Source organism: Strix aluco, chromosome 5 (assembly GCF_031877795.1).
Source record: "Strix aluco isolate bStrAlu1 chromosome 5, bStrAlu1.hap1, whole genome shotgun sequence".
NCBI lineage: Eukaryota > Metazoa > Chordata > Aves > Strigiformes > Strigidae > Strix > Strix aluco.
In genome coordinates, this window is record NC_133935.1 from 54,122,750 (window position 1) to 54,139,189 (window position 16,440).

The 16,440-nt window shown below is 42.0% G+C and overlaps 1 protein-coding gene across 3 annotated transcripts in view; it reads left to right on the plus strand.

Annotated features, from left to right (window-relative positions):
- SLC38A1 (solute carrier family 38 member 1) overlaps window positions 1-16,440 on the plus strand; it is a 42,778-nt gene that overhangs the window by 9,526 nt on the left and 16,812 nt on the right. For all 3 annotated transcript variants that reach the window (XR_012623595.1, XM_074827387.1, XM_074827386.1), the window contains 5 exons: window positions 6,994-7,069; window positions 7,643-7,758; window positions 13,527-13,600; window positions 15,230-15,322; window positions 15,632-15,713. Coding sequence is in view for 2 of the 3 variants with exons in the window: in XM_074827387.1 (XP_074683488.1) it covers window positions 6,994-7,069; window positions 7,643-7,758; window positions 13,527-13,600; window positions 15,230-15,322; window positions 15,632-15,713 (441 nt within the window). In the remaining variant the exon portion in view is untranslated. The remainder of the gene's footprint in view (window positions 1-6,993; window positions 7,070-7,642; window positions 7,759-13,526; window positions 13,601-15,229; window positions 15,323-15,631; window positions 15,714-16,440) is intronic.

A 16,440-nucleotide genomic window follows, 5' to 3' on the forward strand; every position in this document is an offset into this window, starting at 1 on the left:
GCTGTACAGTCATTTCCGAAGATCAGCCTGTTCCACCTGAGAGCGACTCTTCAGGCCTTCCTAGCAGCCTCCAACAGGTGCTGAGCTGTCCTGTTCACAGCAAAGACATGCTGACAGACCCTGTTTGGGTTTTGTGAGCTGTAAAACAAGAAGCTGTTTTTCAATCAAGCTTCCTGTTCAAATATTGCAAACCAAGGTGGAGCACACAGGCTGGCTGGTGCCTGTGCAGGGATCCAGCCCTGCCCGGCACTGGTGCTGCTGGGAAGCCTCTGCCAGCACATCATCCTGGTCCTTTATGGCTGGGCTGCTGCCGTCTGTGTTTATGGTTTTTAAAAACCTCTTTCTCTTTCCCTTTCTTCTTTTTGGCAGCAGGTTCTCTGGATACCCAAAGAAACTCACTTTCTAGTGTGTAAAAACAAAATTAAGAACTGTTTTTTATCCAAGTGAGGGTAGAGTTGTGTGGCTCTCACAGCTGCACGGGTGGACAAGGAGCTTGGTGGCGGGTGCAGGAATAAGCACCTGGTGTTGGCCATGCCATGTGCATAGCAAAACCAGCCAGCCATACCCTGGGACCAAGCAGGGGCCCCTGGCTGATGGCGTGGGCAAGCCCCTCCGGCAGAAGGATGCCAACCTGCCCCACCCTGGGGAAGTCCTGGGGCAGTCACCAGCTGTGCTGTGTAGCAGTGCGACCGCAGCACAGCTGCACTGATGAAGATTAGAGCTGGTCAGGAATTTTCTGATGCAACTGCTTTGATGGAAAGTGCCAAAACAAAATGCAAACCACTTCTGTAAAAAAAAAAAAAAAAAAAACAGAAAGGCAAGACAAGAAACAAAAACCCCTCCAACTTTGCCAAAACAAAACAGTTCCAGTATGAACCTGCTTGTTTTCCTGCTGGCTCGCTCACTTCATAAGGCGAGGAGCTCAGGGGCTGACAGTGGTAAATTTGCTCCCTGGAGCCTGCTGAGGATTTATATCCTTGAGAGAAGGAGCGGCTGTACCAGGCTGGCTGCACCTCCCCAGTGCTTTGGCAGGTGCCACCAATAACTTATGGGGAAAAACCCTGTTACAGCTTTGTCTTTCAGTGAATGTTTATGGAGGGTGGGGAAGGAGCGTGCCATATATGCCTGATCCTCTGCGGTCACAATGTGCTTTGTGGAGTTCGGGCGTAGCAAGCGTGGCAAGGTCTGGGTCAGATCCAGCCTGCCTGCAAAGGGAAGAAGAAAAAAAGTGGGGTGAGGAAAGAGTGTCAGAAACTCAGAGGCAGAATTTCTGATTACTGTTCTGGCTTTTTGAGCAGATTAACATATTCCACAATTTTCCATTCCATTCCTTTCTGGATAACGTTTTTCCTCTGCAGTATGGTTTTGTTGTAGGTTGTAGCCTATTACGGTTGTCTATTATCCCTCAGCCGGGGCGCTCACAGGACAGCTATTTACTCGTGCATCTCATGCATGAGTATTTTGCCCTATATATCCCAGTGTGCTCATGTTCCCCTCCATGTCTAAATCAAGAGTGTCAAGGCAGCTCACGCTGACCACAGCTTCCAGAGCAGCAGCATGTTGGCACCAGCACAGTCCTGTCACCATCCCCTGGGGCCGAGGCTGGGGCTGAGCCACCCGTGGCCTGTGCAAGCACCTCCCTGCCGACATGGGTGATGAGCCGGCAGGCAGACCCTGCTCTGTACCCCGTGCCAAACACATCCTGAAAGGATGTGGTTATTTCCTTTCTATAACTATTTTGGCAAACGCCCTGTCTCCATGGAATAAGAGGTTAATGGGCATATGGAAGAACAGATTTTGTGCTGCCTGGCACATGGTGCAAGGCCTTGTGAAACTCCAAAGTCCATCAAAATCAGTGGGACTTTTTCTGTTGATTTCACTTGAGCTTTAGATTAGATCTGTAATTTTCAACTAATTTTTTTTGTTGTTTCAACCTGTTTGATTTTGCACTCTGTATTTAATTTTAAACATTTTTTTCTCCCAGTGCATAATTTTTCAAGCTCAATGTAGAGCAGAGTTTTTAAGGGTCTTTTGGAGAAGGTACACCAGGGAGAAGCTGATTCCAGGTCTGGTTGTAAACTCCAAATATTTCTTGATCTTGGAAAAGCATTATCTAGTTTCCTTTGGATTTCCAGCCTTTTCTGGGCCTAAATATTCATTTATATATGCAGTTTTATGGAAGGGGATGTTGTTTGGAAGGGGCTGTGTTGGGAGGAGTTTTTCTTTGTATGCAGATGTTGAATTTCTTCTGGGAATGTCAGTGAAGAGATTTGCATCAAATCCAGACATGGATTTGGTTACTTTTTTGGATACCATGTATCCTGGCTATAAAACTTTGCCATCTCCACACATAACTGTAAACCATTATTTAGATGACTTACTCCTTATCTGTAACTATGACGATGCTCTCAGGAAGCGGATGGCTGCATGCCTCTCTTGGTTTACAGCTACTACTAAGTTACCAGCACCCCTTGTTGTTGTTAGTAGGTATACCCAGAACTGGTCCAAGTTTCATAGTGTAAGTCAGACCAAGGTTTCTTCTGCATTTCTTGTTCCTGCCTGCCCTGGAAACCTTTGCCATTGCTCAAGTTAGAGCTCAGTTTAAGAAGCTGCCTAAGGATAAAGTTCTGTCATCTTGTCAAAACTAGCTTTCCCTAACAAATGTTTAAGGCATTGTCAAATATCACTTTAATTATGTTTAAATATATCTGAGATGGCTAAATGGTTTTTGGCTAAGTCTGCTTAGCCAAAATGGTTAGCTCGGGGATATCACCTTAATCAAATATTTCTCATTTAAGTCCTTTAATAACTTGAAATTTGGAAACTGTAGTTAAACATGGTCCTTTTAAAGCCACTTTATCAGTAAGACTAAGTTTCTACTTTGTGCTAAATCAAACCAGGAAAAGAATTAGGTGAAGAAATTCTTTCCAAGCCGACCATGAGGCTTCATGCATTACAGGAATGAGCTGATTATTTTTTGGCCAGGATATTTTATTAATGTATCTGAAAAGTTCTGTATAAGCTGTTCTTACTCAGCTGTGATGTAGGAAACACAAGAGGAAAGCAGAAGCATATAAGGACAGCTTATGTCTTTTAATGATGAGTAAAGTGTTTGAAATGAAGACAACAAACAGCGCAAATGGATTTCATGCTTGTCAGGGAGTCACAAAGCTTTGATGGCACAGACGGTCCTACTGCGCATTTCCACAGCACCTGTCACAGTGGCCTGTGGTCCTTGGGAGGGCTGGGAGAGGCTGGAGTAAACAGTCATTTCATTTCATTCATGTCATATTTATAAAGGTCAAATATACAACATTCTGTGACAATGAATAGTTCGTTTTCTAAGCACATCTATTAAGCAAAGCAGATGCATGTCACAGTTTAACTAGAAATTCCAGTATTCCAACATATGTTCCCTTTCATATGCTCTAGGGGGAAAAAAACACCCTGAAATAAAAAAAAAAGTTTATAAAAAGCAAAATCTTGGGAAAATTTGTTTCTGTTGAATCCATTGGATTACATTCCCCCTACATTTTTTTTTTTTTTTTTAATTTAGGTTCAGTAATACATTCCATTTATGGAAACCTTAGGCTGTCATACAGTACGTCTGCACCACCTACTGAGTGTGGTCCTGAGGCAACCTTCTTGTCTGGACTTGCAGGTTAAGTTACCTGCAATGGCAGATGCAGCACAGCCTCGGGATCAGGCAGACCCCACAGCCCTCACCACTGCATTGGTGCTGAGCTTTCTGGGCAAGCCGTCCTGGGGCTGGGAGGCAGGTGCTGAGAAGCACCCTGTAAAAAAGCTGGGCGCAGTGCTATGTACCCTGTGATTTGGGAGCCTGGTAGCCACATTCCCATATCTGACTTCACCCTCCCATACACATCACACAGCATAAATGGAGAAAAACGTGCAGTGTGACATTGTAAATGTGGGGTGGGTGAGGAGCCTGGCTTGTAATAGGTTAAGGTCCCATCCAGAAGGAAATAATGTGTTTGTTGGCCACAGAAGATACCTGTTCTACAGAAGCTGTTGGTCAAAATCTAATGGAAAGTCCCATGGTCGCTTTATATTCAGGCAATATTACTCAAGTGTTGTCTTTATCATGTTTTAGTACTTTAATAATAATTTTAATTGAAATTTAATACCAGGTGGCAATAATAATAGTATCTACAAATTTGTTATTTTTGTAATTATTAAGGGGGAGACTGACTGCAGAGGGATGAGGAGAAGTGGGGAGAGCAGACTAGTTACTTCTGTCATAACTCTGACAAAATCTAAAATGACACATGATCTCCATAAATGCCAGAAGAAGGCAAAGTCCACAGATGTTCCCAGCATCACTTACAAATCCAAAAGAGACAAAACTCTTCTCTGTGCTTCTGCCTGTACAAACTGCCTGCGGGGTGTTTCGAGAGAGAACTGGAATGTCTTTTTCAAACCGTTCACACTCTGCTGCCTGCGTTCAAGAGATGGGCTTTAAACAGACATGAAAAAAAAAAAAAAGCACACGCTCTGAATCAGGTTGAGATTTTATTCCATGAGGATGAAATACCTACACAGTGAGCTTTGGAAAGTTAATTTTGGATCAGTCTATCTTAGAAGCGGTTGCTTTTCACTTCTTAAAACAGTGGGGGAGGTTCAGCCATCTATTCCAGCTGCATTAGGGCTTGTAAACCTGGCACGTTGTCCATATTTTGCAGCAAATTAGTTGTAGAAGTTAGTAGTTTAAGAAATAAAGGAGAAGCCTATAGTTGGTTTTTATTGATATCAAGGAAGTCAAAGCAGACCAACGAGTAGGAGTGAAGGTTGCAACAAAACCAGCAAAAATACTACATACATTTTGCCAGCTATGCCTAGATTTAAGGGATAAAGTCAAAATGCATATGTAGTACACAAAATGTTAAAGACACGGGGCCCAATGTGTCAGCTGTGGAAGCCAAGTCAGCAGCATTACAACTGCATGATTTTGGCATACGCTTAGAAGCTGTGCTAGCATATATCGCTAGTAATTAGGCCACAACTGGGATAGTAGGGAAGTTTGACAGAGCTCTGTCTTTATGAGTTCACGGTTATATTACCAGGCTGAATACCGCTGGATGTACTCAAATGATGCACCATCCTGAGTCACAGTTTGAACTATACATCCCCAGCCAGTAGACATTCCCAGCTGTGAGAAAGGCCCACGCAGGGCTGCTCTTTGTGTTCAGCCTATTGTTTGTCTATTTTAATTTAAGAAGAGCCACCTTAATTTATCTACAGCAAAAAAGGTCTCTGACACTTGGTGACAGCCCCTGGTTAGGTATGTAACATGTACAATGACTGATGCATTAGCCAGTGCAGCATAAGAACCATCTGTGGATTAACGAAGATGCCAGGGACTTAATTGTGCATAAACCTTCAAAAGATGAAAAGCTGAAAGAATGGTTTATACAAACTAAAATGTTTGCTGAAGAGAGGATCTGGGAGAAAATAACAGCTCATCTAAATCAGAAGTGTTGTAAATCCCAAGGATACCAACACAGACTCAGGAGGCAAATCTTGTTCTGGTGACGTTAAGTTCCTAAATGTGGATATATCAAGGACACAGAACAAGTAAAGGGTGCAGAGAAAGAAAAGCTGTTTATTCCATGTTTCCCTGCACAGAAATGTTTAATTTTGCTGTATGGTGAATTCAGCATTGAGTTTTGAAAGACATTTAAACGAAAATGCAGTAGCCCAGAATGATGCACCAACAGAGCACGTTGCCTGGTTCAGCATGGTCCGGGTAGCGCTGGCTGCATGCAGCACCTCCTCCTCCTCTTAACTCTGGCCATACCAACCCTACGGTGGCAATTTAGGGTTTTGTAGGGTGCCACAGTGTCACCCAACACTGAGGGGGCAGACAGGGTCTTTTAGGGATCCTTGTCAGAATGAAGACAGCACTAAATCATAATTACAATTAAAGCTTTATTTTCTTACCATGATATTATGATTAGTGTAACACAGAATTTATGATTAGAATGGCACAGGATTTCTACAAACAGAATCAGTGTAGTACAATCTGTAAGTAGCATAATACAATTAATAATACAACTTATGATTTCTAATCACCTGGACCCTCTGCAGATCGGGTCAGATTTTAATACATCGTTTGCTGCATCAGTATAACAATCATAATCTAGCCTCAAAAGTCATATAAAGAATACAAATCATTCCCTCAATCCTCAGCAGAAGCAGACGACTGTGGGGGTGTCCCTGGTGAGGGTGTCCCTGGCCACCAGGGGTCCCGGGTCTCACTGTCCAGCAGCAGCTCCAGTCCAGCTTCCCCACTTCGGACTGTTTGCTTTTACAGCCAGTGCTCTGAGTGCTGTTACGCTTACTTCTTCTGTGAGGGGGTCATCACCATGAGCTGGTGGGCCAGGTGCCTGGGACCTTGAAGGCTCACAAGGAAAGGAGTAATCAAGCTGGCACCCAGGAGTCTTGAGGCCGATAGGGAGGGGAAGAAGAAATCTGTTTGGTTTGTCTATTTGGTTCGCAGGACCTTCAGGGCCTGATAGTGAGGGAAAGGGAATAAATACGTGACCCGCTCAATCACAGAGAACGGCTGCTTGCCTTTTACACAAACCACATGAGCAGGGGTCAGGAGCAGGGGGTACCAGTCACACACACACCTCTGCAGGACACCTGCAGAAGTATCTCCTCTTAGTGTATGTGCAAACAAATTACTTTCCTGTCCACAAAATCGGTGCTGCTGCTTTACTAAAGCTCCTAAAAGACCATTCTGTATATATACATTTGTTTTGATCATGTGCTAGTGTTACCTTTATTGATGTCCAATGTACACTGGTATCAGTGAAGCATAATCTGGCTCATTAAATAGTTATGAGTTTGACCTCTTTTCGCATACAGTTTTTATACATTTCATATTTTGTAATCACATGCTGCTCATGGAATTAATGTGTTCACATTTTCTAAACACTTGCTGTAAATAAATCCTCTGACTTCTTTTAGCAAGTTTATTTCGGATCGAGAAAGCAGACGAAGTCTCACAAACAGCCACCTGGAGAAGAAAAAATGCGATGAATATGTAAGTATCTCTTGCTGTTCTTTTCCCTGTCAAAATGAACTCTTATGCTGTGTATGTGAAGGGCCTTTAGACATGGTCTTCAAAAGTGTTGGGCACACACAATTGTAACTGAAATTCATGTTCCAGTAGGAACTGCCTGTGCTCAGCACTTTTAAAAAAAAACAAAGACAAAAAACCTAAGCATTTTGTTCTAGTTGAAGCAAGGGAATCCCTCTGGCCTGTGTTTGGCAGGAAGTCCTGGTGGTTCCTTATGGCCTTACGACACATAAATCACATACCGAAGATGTTTCACAGGCATAGTGAAAGATGGAGTTTAAAATGGAAAGTGTAGTAGGAGTTGTGTATTGCCTCTACCACTCAACATTGGTTTCCAAAATCTACAGGGCAGTGATGAGAGTGTAGCTGTGACAGGCTTCAGTGATGCTTTTTTCTCTTTCAAACCAATTTTTAAGTCATTTCCATAGCAGTAGTTACTTATACCTAATATATCGCAAAACGTGGAGCTTGAAGCATAAATGCATTTCCCTGCTCCATTGCAAGCTGTTGCTGACATGCCTGTCTTTACTTCTCCAGATCCCAGGAACTACTTCGCTGGGGATGTCCGTCTTCAACCTCAGCAATGCAATCATGGGCAGTGGTATTTTGGGTCTCGCTTTTGCCTTGGCCAACACAGGAATTCTCCTTTTTCTGTAAGTATTCACGTGGTGAGTAGCTGATCTCCATGCAGTTTCACTGCGTTTAGAGAATGTGTATGCTGCCGGCAAGCAGAGGGATTTATAGTCCATCTGTAATCAAGTACAGCATTCAAGCCTGAAAATGTTAGCTACAAGTTTCGGACATTTTTTTTCAGTCAGATTTTTTTGGGGGAAAAGCCACTACTTGTAATGCTAGAGCAAATTAAGTCCATGTTATTTACTACAGGCCTGAGCCTAGCTAGGGATTTTTCCTATGGTCCACAAGCCATACATACATCGGAAATATTCAGTAGTAACAGTTGCAGTGGGATAGTACCTAGTTCTTACTTGTGTCACAGCATCTCCATAGCTTTCATCAAAGCATGGTGCAATAACTACTTTTTTTTAACCAAGAAAAAGAATATTTATATTCCTTTATATGTTACATATAATATTTTCATCTCACTCCCACAGTTTCTTCAGTTTCTTATGTGAGAGTCCTTGAGAGCCAACATAAATATAGCCAAGATTTTAGTATAAAAAAAGAGTTGAGGTAGAGTACTTAACTCCAGCAAAAGAGAGGCATTTTGTAAAGGAGAATTTTATAGTTTAAAAATGACACAGTGCCAGTGAATGAGTAAGACACAGTGTTATTCTGTGTTATTCTGAATCGCAGTATGAGACATTTCATTGTGAAAAGTGATTGTTGAAAAATCAGTTGGGAATTGTGTGCAGATTTCAGTGATAAATGTTCATTGAGGGAAGAAATACAGCCATTTACAATCTTTGAGAACTGTTCAACACAGTTATTGAGATTACAGATTACTCTAAAGAGATGTCATTTCTTGAATGTCATATCTAAAAATCTAGAACTTTTTTTATTTCTTAGGTTTTTGGGAAATATATAATACGAGCCCAGTATATAGCAGAGTGGATAGCCAAAGTGGTACGTATAGCCGTCTGCTCTGGGATTTTGTGCCAGGATAGCTACATTCATGCTGCTACCTTACAATTTGCTGTGGGTGGATAAAATCTAGGAATAATCCAAGGAGTTAATCCATTTACAGTAAGAATGTACAAAGTCTTATAATTGTGTTATCACTAAGCTAGGCTATAACGTAGCCGGACTCCAGGTTTTTCTTATGCAGAGTGACTGAGATTATTTCAGTTTTGCTGCTTTTTTTACCCATTACTCTTAACCTGGATGTGATACCCATGCCCTGACAAATGTACCTCTGACAGTGCAGACTGGTGGTTGCAAAAACTGCTGTAACCAGAAAAAAAAAAGTTACCTCTCTTCAGCCTTGCTACCTCTTCTGTGATAATAGTGTCTCAGCCAAGGAGCACTCTCAATTTCTCCTTACTGCTTTAGTTTTCTATAATCTCATCCTCTTCTCCTTCTTTCAGCAGTTTTTCATGAGAGTTAAGTGAAATGTGAAATGTATTGACTCTAAAGGATGTAAAAAGGCAGTTTCTTTTAAGTGAAGTAGATCAGACCAGTGATGTGAACAACCAGAGAAACTTCTAGCAATATGTGATGGTGACTGGGCTCGTCTTGGTCTGAGTAGTGAGTGTGTAGATCTGTTACTGCCACATTGTATGAAAAGCTGCCAAACCTGAATGTAGAGATTTTATACAGTAAATAACAGAGTTATTCTCCACAGAATTAACTGTGTATATTTAAAAGTGGATAATTGTTTTTGTTAGCTTTATAATGCCTTTAGATCTGGTGGCCTGGAGATAGACCAGCCCGCTGAGATCAAAGGTAAGGAAGTTAGCAGGACCTAACTGACCAGGCTAGCAGAGCTTTCCCCTTTGAAGCCTGGAGATACAGGATCCTAATGTGGTGTCTGTGTCTGTAGTTATGCCTGAAAGTTGAACTGCTTTAATGTTCTTTTATCATGCAATAATCTGAGTTAAACCCAGTCTATTAGTATTAGATTTTTTCTGACCCTCTCATTCAGTGCATTTTTCTCATAAATGTATAGATCCACTGTCGCTATCACAGGTAGATCTTAGAACTATTTCTGCTTTGCAAGTGATTAGAGTCCTGGAAATGCTTTCATTGCTTTTTGCACATGAGAAAGCACTTAAATTCATTACTCTTAAGTAGCACAGTTCTGGAAAGTTTCTGGGTTGCTTTATCCAGTATTGGCACGCACCATCCCTGAAAAGTAGAAAGCAGAGACAGAAAAATTAAAGGAGCATTTCCAGCGCTAACAAAAGAGACTCAGCCTGATTTCCACTCTCACAACTTTTAGGCTCCTGCAGCGTGAAGTATGCACTCCCATACACACCTGGATCAGTTCAGATCCTATATTCTTGGCATAGGAAAAATAAACATGACAGTGAGTATATATTCTCACATCGTATTTGCATAACTTAGTGCCATAGCAAAGCGTCATGCTTTTTAGGCAAAACAATTGAGCTAGGAACTCAGAGGAGCTTAATCCCAGTATTGTTGATAACTACGGCCTAGACCAGGAGTTCTCAACCTTTCCTTCACCATAGGCCCCCTTTAAATACCTTTTGTGGCTGTGGACCACCGAGACTTAATTCAAGATTTAAAGTGCTAGACCACATCAAATGTTTATTTCAATTTTCTCATGAAGGATCTTCAAGTTTGGAGAGAAGGGGAAATAAGTTAATCTGTTAATGGACACACTCATAATATCTTTATTGCAATGTTTCTGTATGAATTTAAAATAATAGCATCAACACTTTTCTTGCTCAAATAGCCCATTTTATGGTATTTTAACATGCTAATTCTGAATTTGATGCCAATTTTTACATTAAAATTCGATGAAAAGTTTTTACAATTCTTCTCACTTCCCCCCTTGTTTGTCCATGTTCAGTCACCATATATTTTTGTTTACGGGTCCAGGGCCACCACTTGGAGGAACAGACTTCAGCCCCGTTGTGGCCCTAAAGAGGGCCATTGGGTTAAGAAAATGTCTTTAAGAGAAAAAAAGCCTGGTTAAAGTGGGTCCCACCAACCATACTAGCACTGAATATACTAACGCATCAGGGCAGGCAGCAGGGGGGGCTTGAGTATGAGAGGAGCATTGAGGGGAGGGGGCTGTGGGAAAAGGAGGTGCAGTGCTTGCCACAAGCCAGATCAAATGTTTCCAGGCTGGACGTTCCCCACCCCTGCTTTAAGCCTTCACAGACTCCCTGTGACGACATCTCAGCCACCCAGGGGTCTGCAGGCCACAGGTTGAGAACCACTGGCCTAGACCAAAGAAAAGCATCCTTTCCTGTATGCAAAAGGGGAGAAAACCTTGCTACAGAAAGATGACACAAAAGGCTTGGAAAGTCAGAGACGGACCAGGCCACCTAGGGATGGCAGGAGCACTCATTGCTCCTGTGGTTTCATCCTGGAGAGCCAGGACCAGAGTGATAGATTGTGTTGCAGAGACATACGGGCCAGCCAAGTGCAAGGTGCCTTCAGCCTGCATTTAGCCCGGCAGTGCACAATATCTGAAAACCCCTGCTGAGTCACAGGGGCTTGTTAGATGAGGTATAGTGTGAGATTACAACTGAAGTTTCACACTTCTTTCTGCAGCTCGTTCTGCTAGGGTTGGCTGGAAACAGTCATGAAGCCACAGCCTAACTCCTCCAGAGGTTTAGGGCAGGTTGGCAGACTGGCCCTGTGGGAGGCTGTACGGTGGCAAACCCCATGCTCTGCCATGCTCTTCTGCACCCTGTGCCTTATGAGTGTTCAGAGCTGTTCTGTGCAATGAGGCAGGTGACTGCACGAGCCTCACAGGTCTTCCGGCCCCAAATCCTGGAACTCTACAGAGGGCTGGGGACAGCACGTGTTTCAGCTGATCTGGTAATGTGGCAGCTGGGAGCAAACAGCAGTGGCATCACAGGAACAGTTTGTTCTTCCCAGCACTGTATCAGTCCCCTGCTCTAAACTGTTTATTCTAGATTTGTTGGGGGGGAGGTGGCTTTTGCATGTGCCAGTTGCTTGCATAGCTGCCAGCACTTCTTTAAAAGCAGGCAAAATAAAATTAGGGGAGTGCTTTTGGGACTGCAGCACAAGCTCCCCTGCTTCTGTTTTGAATTTGTGCAGAGCGAGTGGCATGGACATTTTCATTCCTTTCCAAGGGGTGGTTCTGGCGCAAATATCCCTGTCCATACCGCAGTCCTAACACAAATAAGTTTTTCATACAGCGCTAATGAAAATGCCAAGTGTCTCTGTAAGAACCCTATGGGGAGCTAAGGACAACAGATCAGATAAATACCTGGCTGCTTGGGAGTGTTATTTTTACCACTGCAAAGGCTCCATGAGCTCAGTGCCTGAAAAATGGGAGCTTTTAATAATAAAATAGACTTGATGCTGGCATGTGGAGCCAGAGCCATTTGGGGCTGGGAGTGAGTCAGCCCAGCAGCGGAGCACTGGGGGCTGTGAGCACCATGCCTGCAGGCAGACAGGGGCGGAACAGCTCTGCAGGGAGCACAGGGCAGGAGCAGGGCTTAGCAAATCTGTGAAAAATGGAGCAGAGTGACCTCAGCCAGCACAATCTCCCTTCCCTTCTCCACCTTCTCGAAGAGAAACACCCTTTGGGCTGTACAGAGTGTGTTGTTATTGTCAATCATCAATCTTTGTTGGCAAAAGAGCAGTTCCTCCTATCACCTCTTTATGTTTTTCCCTGCTCCTCTGGCCCCAAGAAACTTGTGGGTTATTATTTGGCACTAAAGTATTTCTAGTCTAAAATAATAAAAAAGTGAGGGGAGGAGGTTTCTCATCCTGTTCTTTTTGTGTATTCCTATGAAAAAGATGTGTTGCAGCTGTCTATGGCAGCAGCTTGTTTTCTGTTAAATTTTAGGCTTGTTTTTCTCAGTGTCCTGAGGGTAGTTGTCATAATAAAGAGAGGAATTGCCAGCAGATTGTCTGAATGCTCTTCACACACATCATGAAAACATCATCAGGTCTTTGTGTGTCAGAGTGTTGGACAGGAAGGCACACATGGTGCTTGGCTTAAAGACATAGAGCAATGAGCAAATGTGGTTTTATCCACATAGCCCCCAGCACTGACTAATTATCGTTTGTGCCAGCAAGTTCCCTACACAAACAATTTGGTCATTACTTCCTGCAATTCTTCTACATGAAGTCAAATTATGGATCATGGCAGACTAGGAGTGACATCAGTGAGGGAACACCAGTCTCTACCTAGGCAGAGTATAAGCCTTTGGTTTCTGCCTTTATTCCCAAGGGAAGCCAATGGAGCCTTAATTTCCCTTCTCTTCCCCTTCCTTGAGCACTGGGAGGCACATAAAAAGCCACTTGGGCTCCCCTTTGGTAGCATATGAAACATGTCCTGGGAAAAGATGCTTCCATTTCGTACTCAAGTCCTTAAATAGAGGACTTCCCTTTGAAATTTTTACTCTGCTTCCAGGAAAAAAAGCTTTATAGAGTGAGTGGTGAGGCACATACCTGGCTCATCCCTGTTCTAATTAAATCTTAATTCCTATCTGATAAAACATCTTTATTCTTCCTTCTTTCAATATGGGGAGGTGTAATTCACTGACAGGCTGTGCTCTGCAGCTCTGCAAAGTTTTGCTTGGTTGAATCCCTCTGCATGTAGGGCTTTCTGCCTCCACGGTGATGTTGTAGAACTGCAAACAGCATGTGAATCACATGTATTTTTAAGGCTTTTTTCATTGTCAGAAGAGTACAAAAATTATCTTGAAGTCAACAGGAATATGACCTAACATGAAATATTGTGATGTTAGAGCTCAGCTCTTACAGTAGTTTATTCTCCATTCTTTTGTAGGCTGCTTTTGGTTTCAGTGACGCTGCTGTCTATTTATTCAATATATCTCCTGTTGGTGTGTTCAAAAGAAACAGGTAATTTAAGATGTTATTATACCATTTCTGTAGAATCATAAAGAACAAGAGGTGAAAAGAGTTCAAATAAGGCCAGGTTCTTTGTGTAAGACAGAGTTTCTATCACTTTGCTGATACAATAGAAAGACCTAACACATTTTGAGTCAGAAGCCCAGAATTAACAAGCATTTATGACATGGCAATGGAGAACAGCATCCAACCATCACTGTAAAAAGAAAAACTTAGGACAAAGAGTGAATTCTGCTATCATGAAATGTTGTCTTCAGTGAGCTAGAAGGAACAGCTCATACAGTTTCTTTGCATTACAAAACCAATTGCAAATGGAATATAATGAATCTTTGCCTATGGTGAAGCTTACATGAAAATACAGTTTGTCCTTAAAGGTTAGTGTGAAGTTCCTAATAGCCTTTGTGGTGTAGTACAAGGTTCCCTAGAAGAAAATAAAAGGGAACAGTTCCTCCACAGAGAGAAGTGTATCTGTAAGCAAAATATATTCTAAACACAGAAATTAGAAGTTACCCACAGTGTTAAATGTCACTGTGCTCTGAAGTCCAAGAGTCTCTTTCCTTGGGTAACAATCTCTGAAGCTAGATTTTTTAAATTATCTGTGCACAAGAACATGGTAATATATTAATATGTGATTTGGACACACATGTATAATGGCAACAACTACCTAATAAATTAGGTACGTATGCCTAATTGTGGACACATTTGTGCCCTGTTAGTTCCCAAAATCTAAGCCCTGGTTTTATGCTACTGGTACATTTAAGCTCAAACTTACTTTTTATACAAGCTTCAAAGCAGAAATGTCAGCTATAAGGAAATATAGAGAAAACCAAACAATGGGATGCATTTTTAAAATCTTCTGTACAGTGTAACATCTGCAATATTTCTCTTTCTGTTCTCATGTATCTCACCATCTTCACAATGTCCAGTCTTCTTCTCAGCCTAAATCACAGCCAAGGAAAAAACATTTAACAGAAACACGAACCAATTAATAGAGGAGTTTCTCAAGCTTGACAGATATTTTAGAAGAAGTTTTAGTTATAATTTACACCTTTCTCTGCTTTTACCAAAACCATACCACACTGAGAATTCACAAGTTAAGTCTTCGTCATTAGAAATTGTAAATCATCCTGTAAACCAGTGGCTGCCCACATTTAGATTGTTTAGTCGAGGCAAGCAAAATTGCAGAATCACAGTACTGTGTCTGCTGTGGCCAGGCTGCCAGTGCTGACTTGTGGATCCGGCTGAACCAAATTTTGTCTGGAGAGGAGGCTTTCTACGTCACTCTCATTGTGGGTGCAACCCTAATATGCCAGGATGGGGATACCAGAATTTAACATGTCACTAGGGGTATAGACAGACTTATTAAAGGGGTGTAATAGCCTCATTAAGAGCTTCAATTTCAAAAGTGACCAGTAGCCAATGATAACATTTATAGACGTCAATAAAACATTCCTACATAAGTTTCAGCACTAGTAATTACAAAAGAGCTCTCTATTTGCTTGCAAAGGGCAGATATGGCTGCACAGATGGGTGGTTAGCGGAAAAGGAATCATAAGTGTTCCAACTCAACGGCTTTCACTGCTGCGTTTGTTACCTTTCTTCTCATTTCTTTTCATTCAGGCTGCATGGTGTATGAAAAGCTGGGTGAGCAGGTCTTTGGTACCCCAGGGAAAATGATTGTCTTTGGATCTACATCTCTGCAGAATGTTGGAGGTAAAGGAGATGAGGGATATTGAAAAACAAAACACAGGAACATCTTAATAATGTTACAGCTACGAACCAGTCAGTTCATCCTCTCAATAACATCTTGGGATCTTCATGCCCCTCAGTATAGCTGTGGCTAACACTTTGCATGCAGCCCTTTAAAAATGCTGTATTACCAAATGATCAGTTTACAGTCAATTATAGTTCAGGGTCTTCTATCATCAGACACTGATGTGTGAAAAGTTTCAGAATGCTTCTCTGTACTTGTTCTGCAAAACATCTTACCTGTTTTCTAAACTGACTTTCTTCTTCCTCCAGCAATGTTGAGCTATCTCTTCATAGTCAAAAATGAGCTGCCTTCTGCCATAAAGTTTCTAATGGGAAAAGAAGAATCTTTTTCGTAAGTTGTATTAATGTTGGTGATGAGATTATAGAATTTAACATTATGTAGGTAAGTTTAAGCATATGTTTATAAAAGCTCTTAAGTGTTGGATATTCTTTAGGTTTGTCAAAGTAGATTTTCACAGGAATATCTCAGGGGTTAATAAAAACCAAGACAACTTTGGGAAGGAAAAGAGGATGGATAGGAAATGAAACGTTAAGTCATCAGTAGTTACTCTCTTCGCACACCAGATTTTCATGAAGAATTGTGATTTATACAAACCTCTTACCATAGGATCCAATCTTTTACAGTGTTAGGCAACACTTGAAGATACTGGGAACAATGCAAGTTTATTATGTATTTCCCTGCGTTCTTAGCATCTTACAGGATTTTGCCCCTGAAGCACTGTCCATAGTATGAAATTCTTTGATACTAGCATATGACAACAGCAGAATATTACACTTAGATTCCTGACATTTACCACTCCTTGACATTTACCAGCTTCTTTAATAGAGGGTGGTGTTTCTTTATAGCAGTAAATATCCTTTGTACTGGGTTGTATGGTATGCTGTAGTGCACAAGAAGAAGGTAGAGATCCCATTCCTCAGGCTTTCATACTAAATTGGACCGAGCAGTGGAAATAGGTCATACAGAATGTCACTAACACTGTCCCTTCTCCCCTTTCTTGCTTTCCACCAGGATTCAAAGCACTTTGCTAGAAGGAGATGCAGCCTTGGGCTGGCTA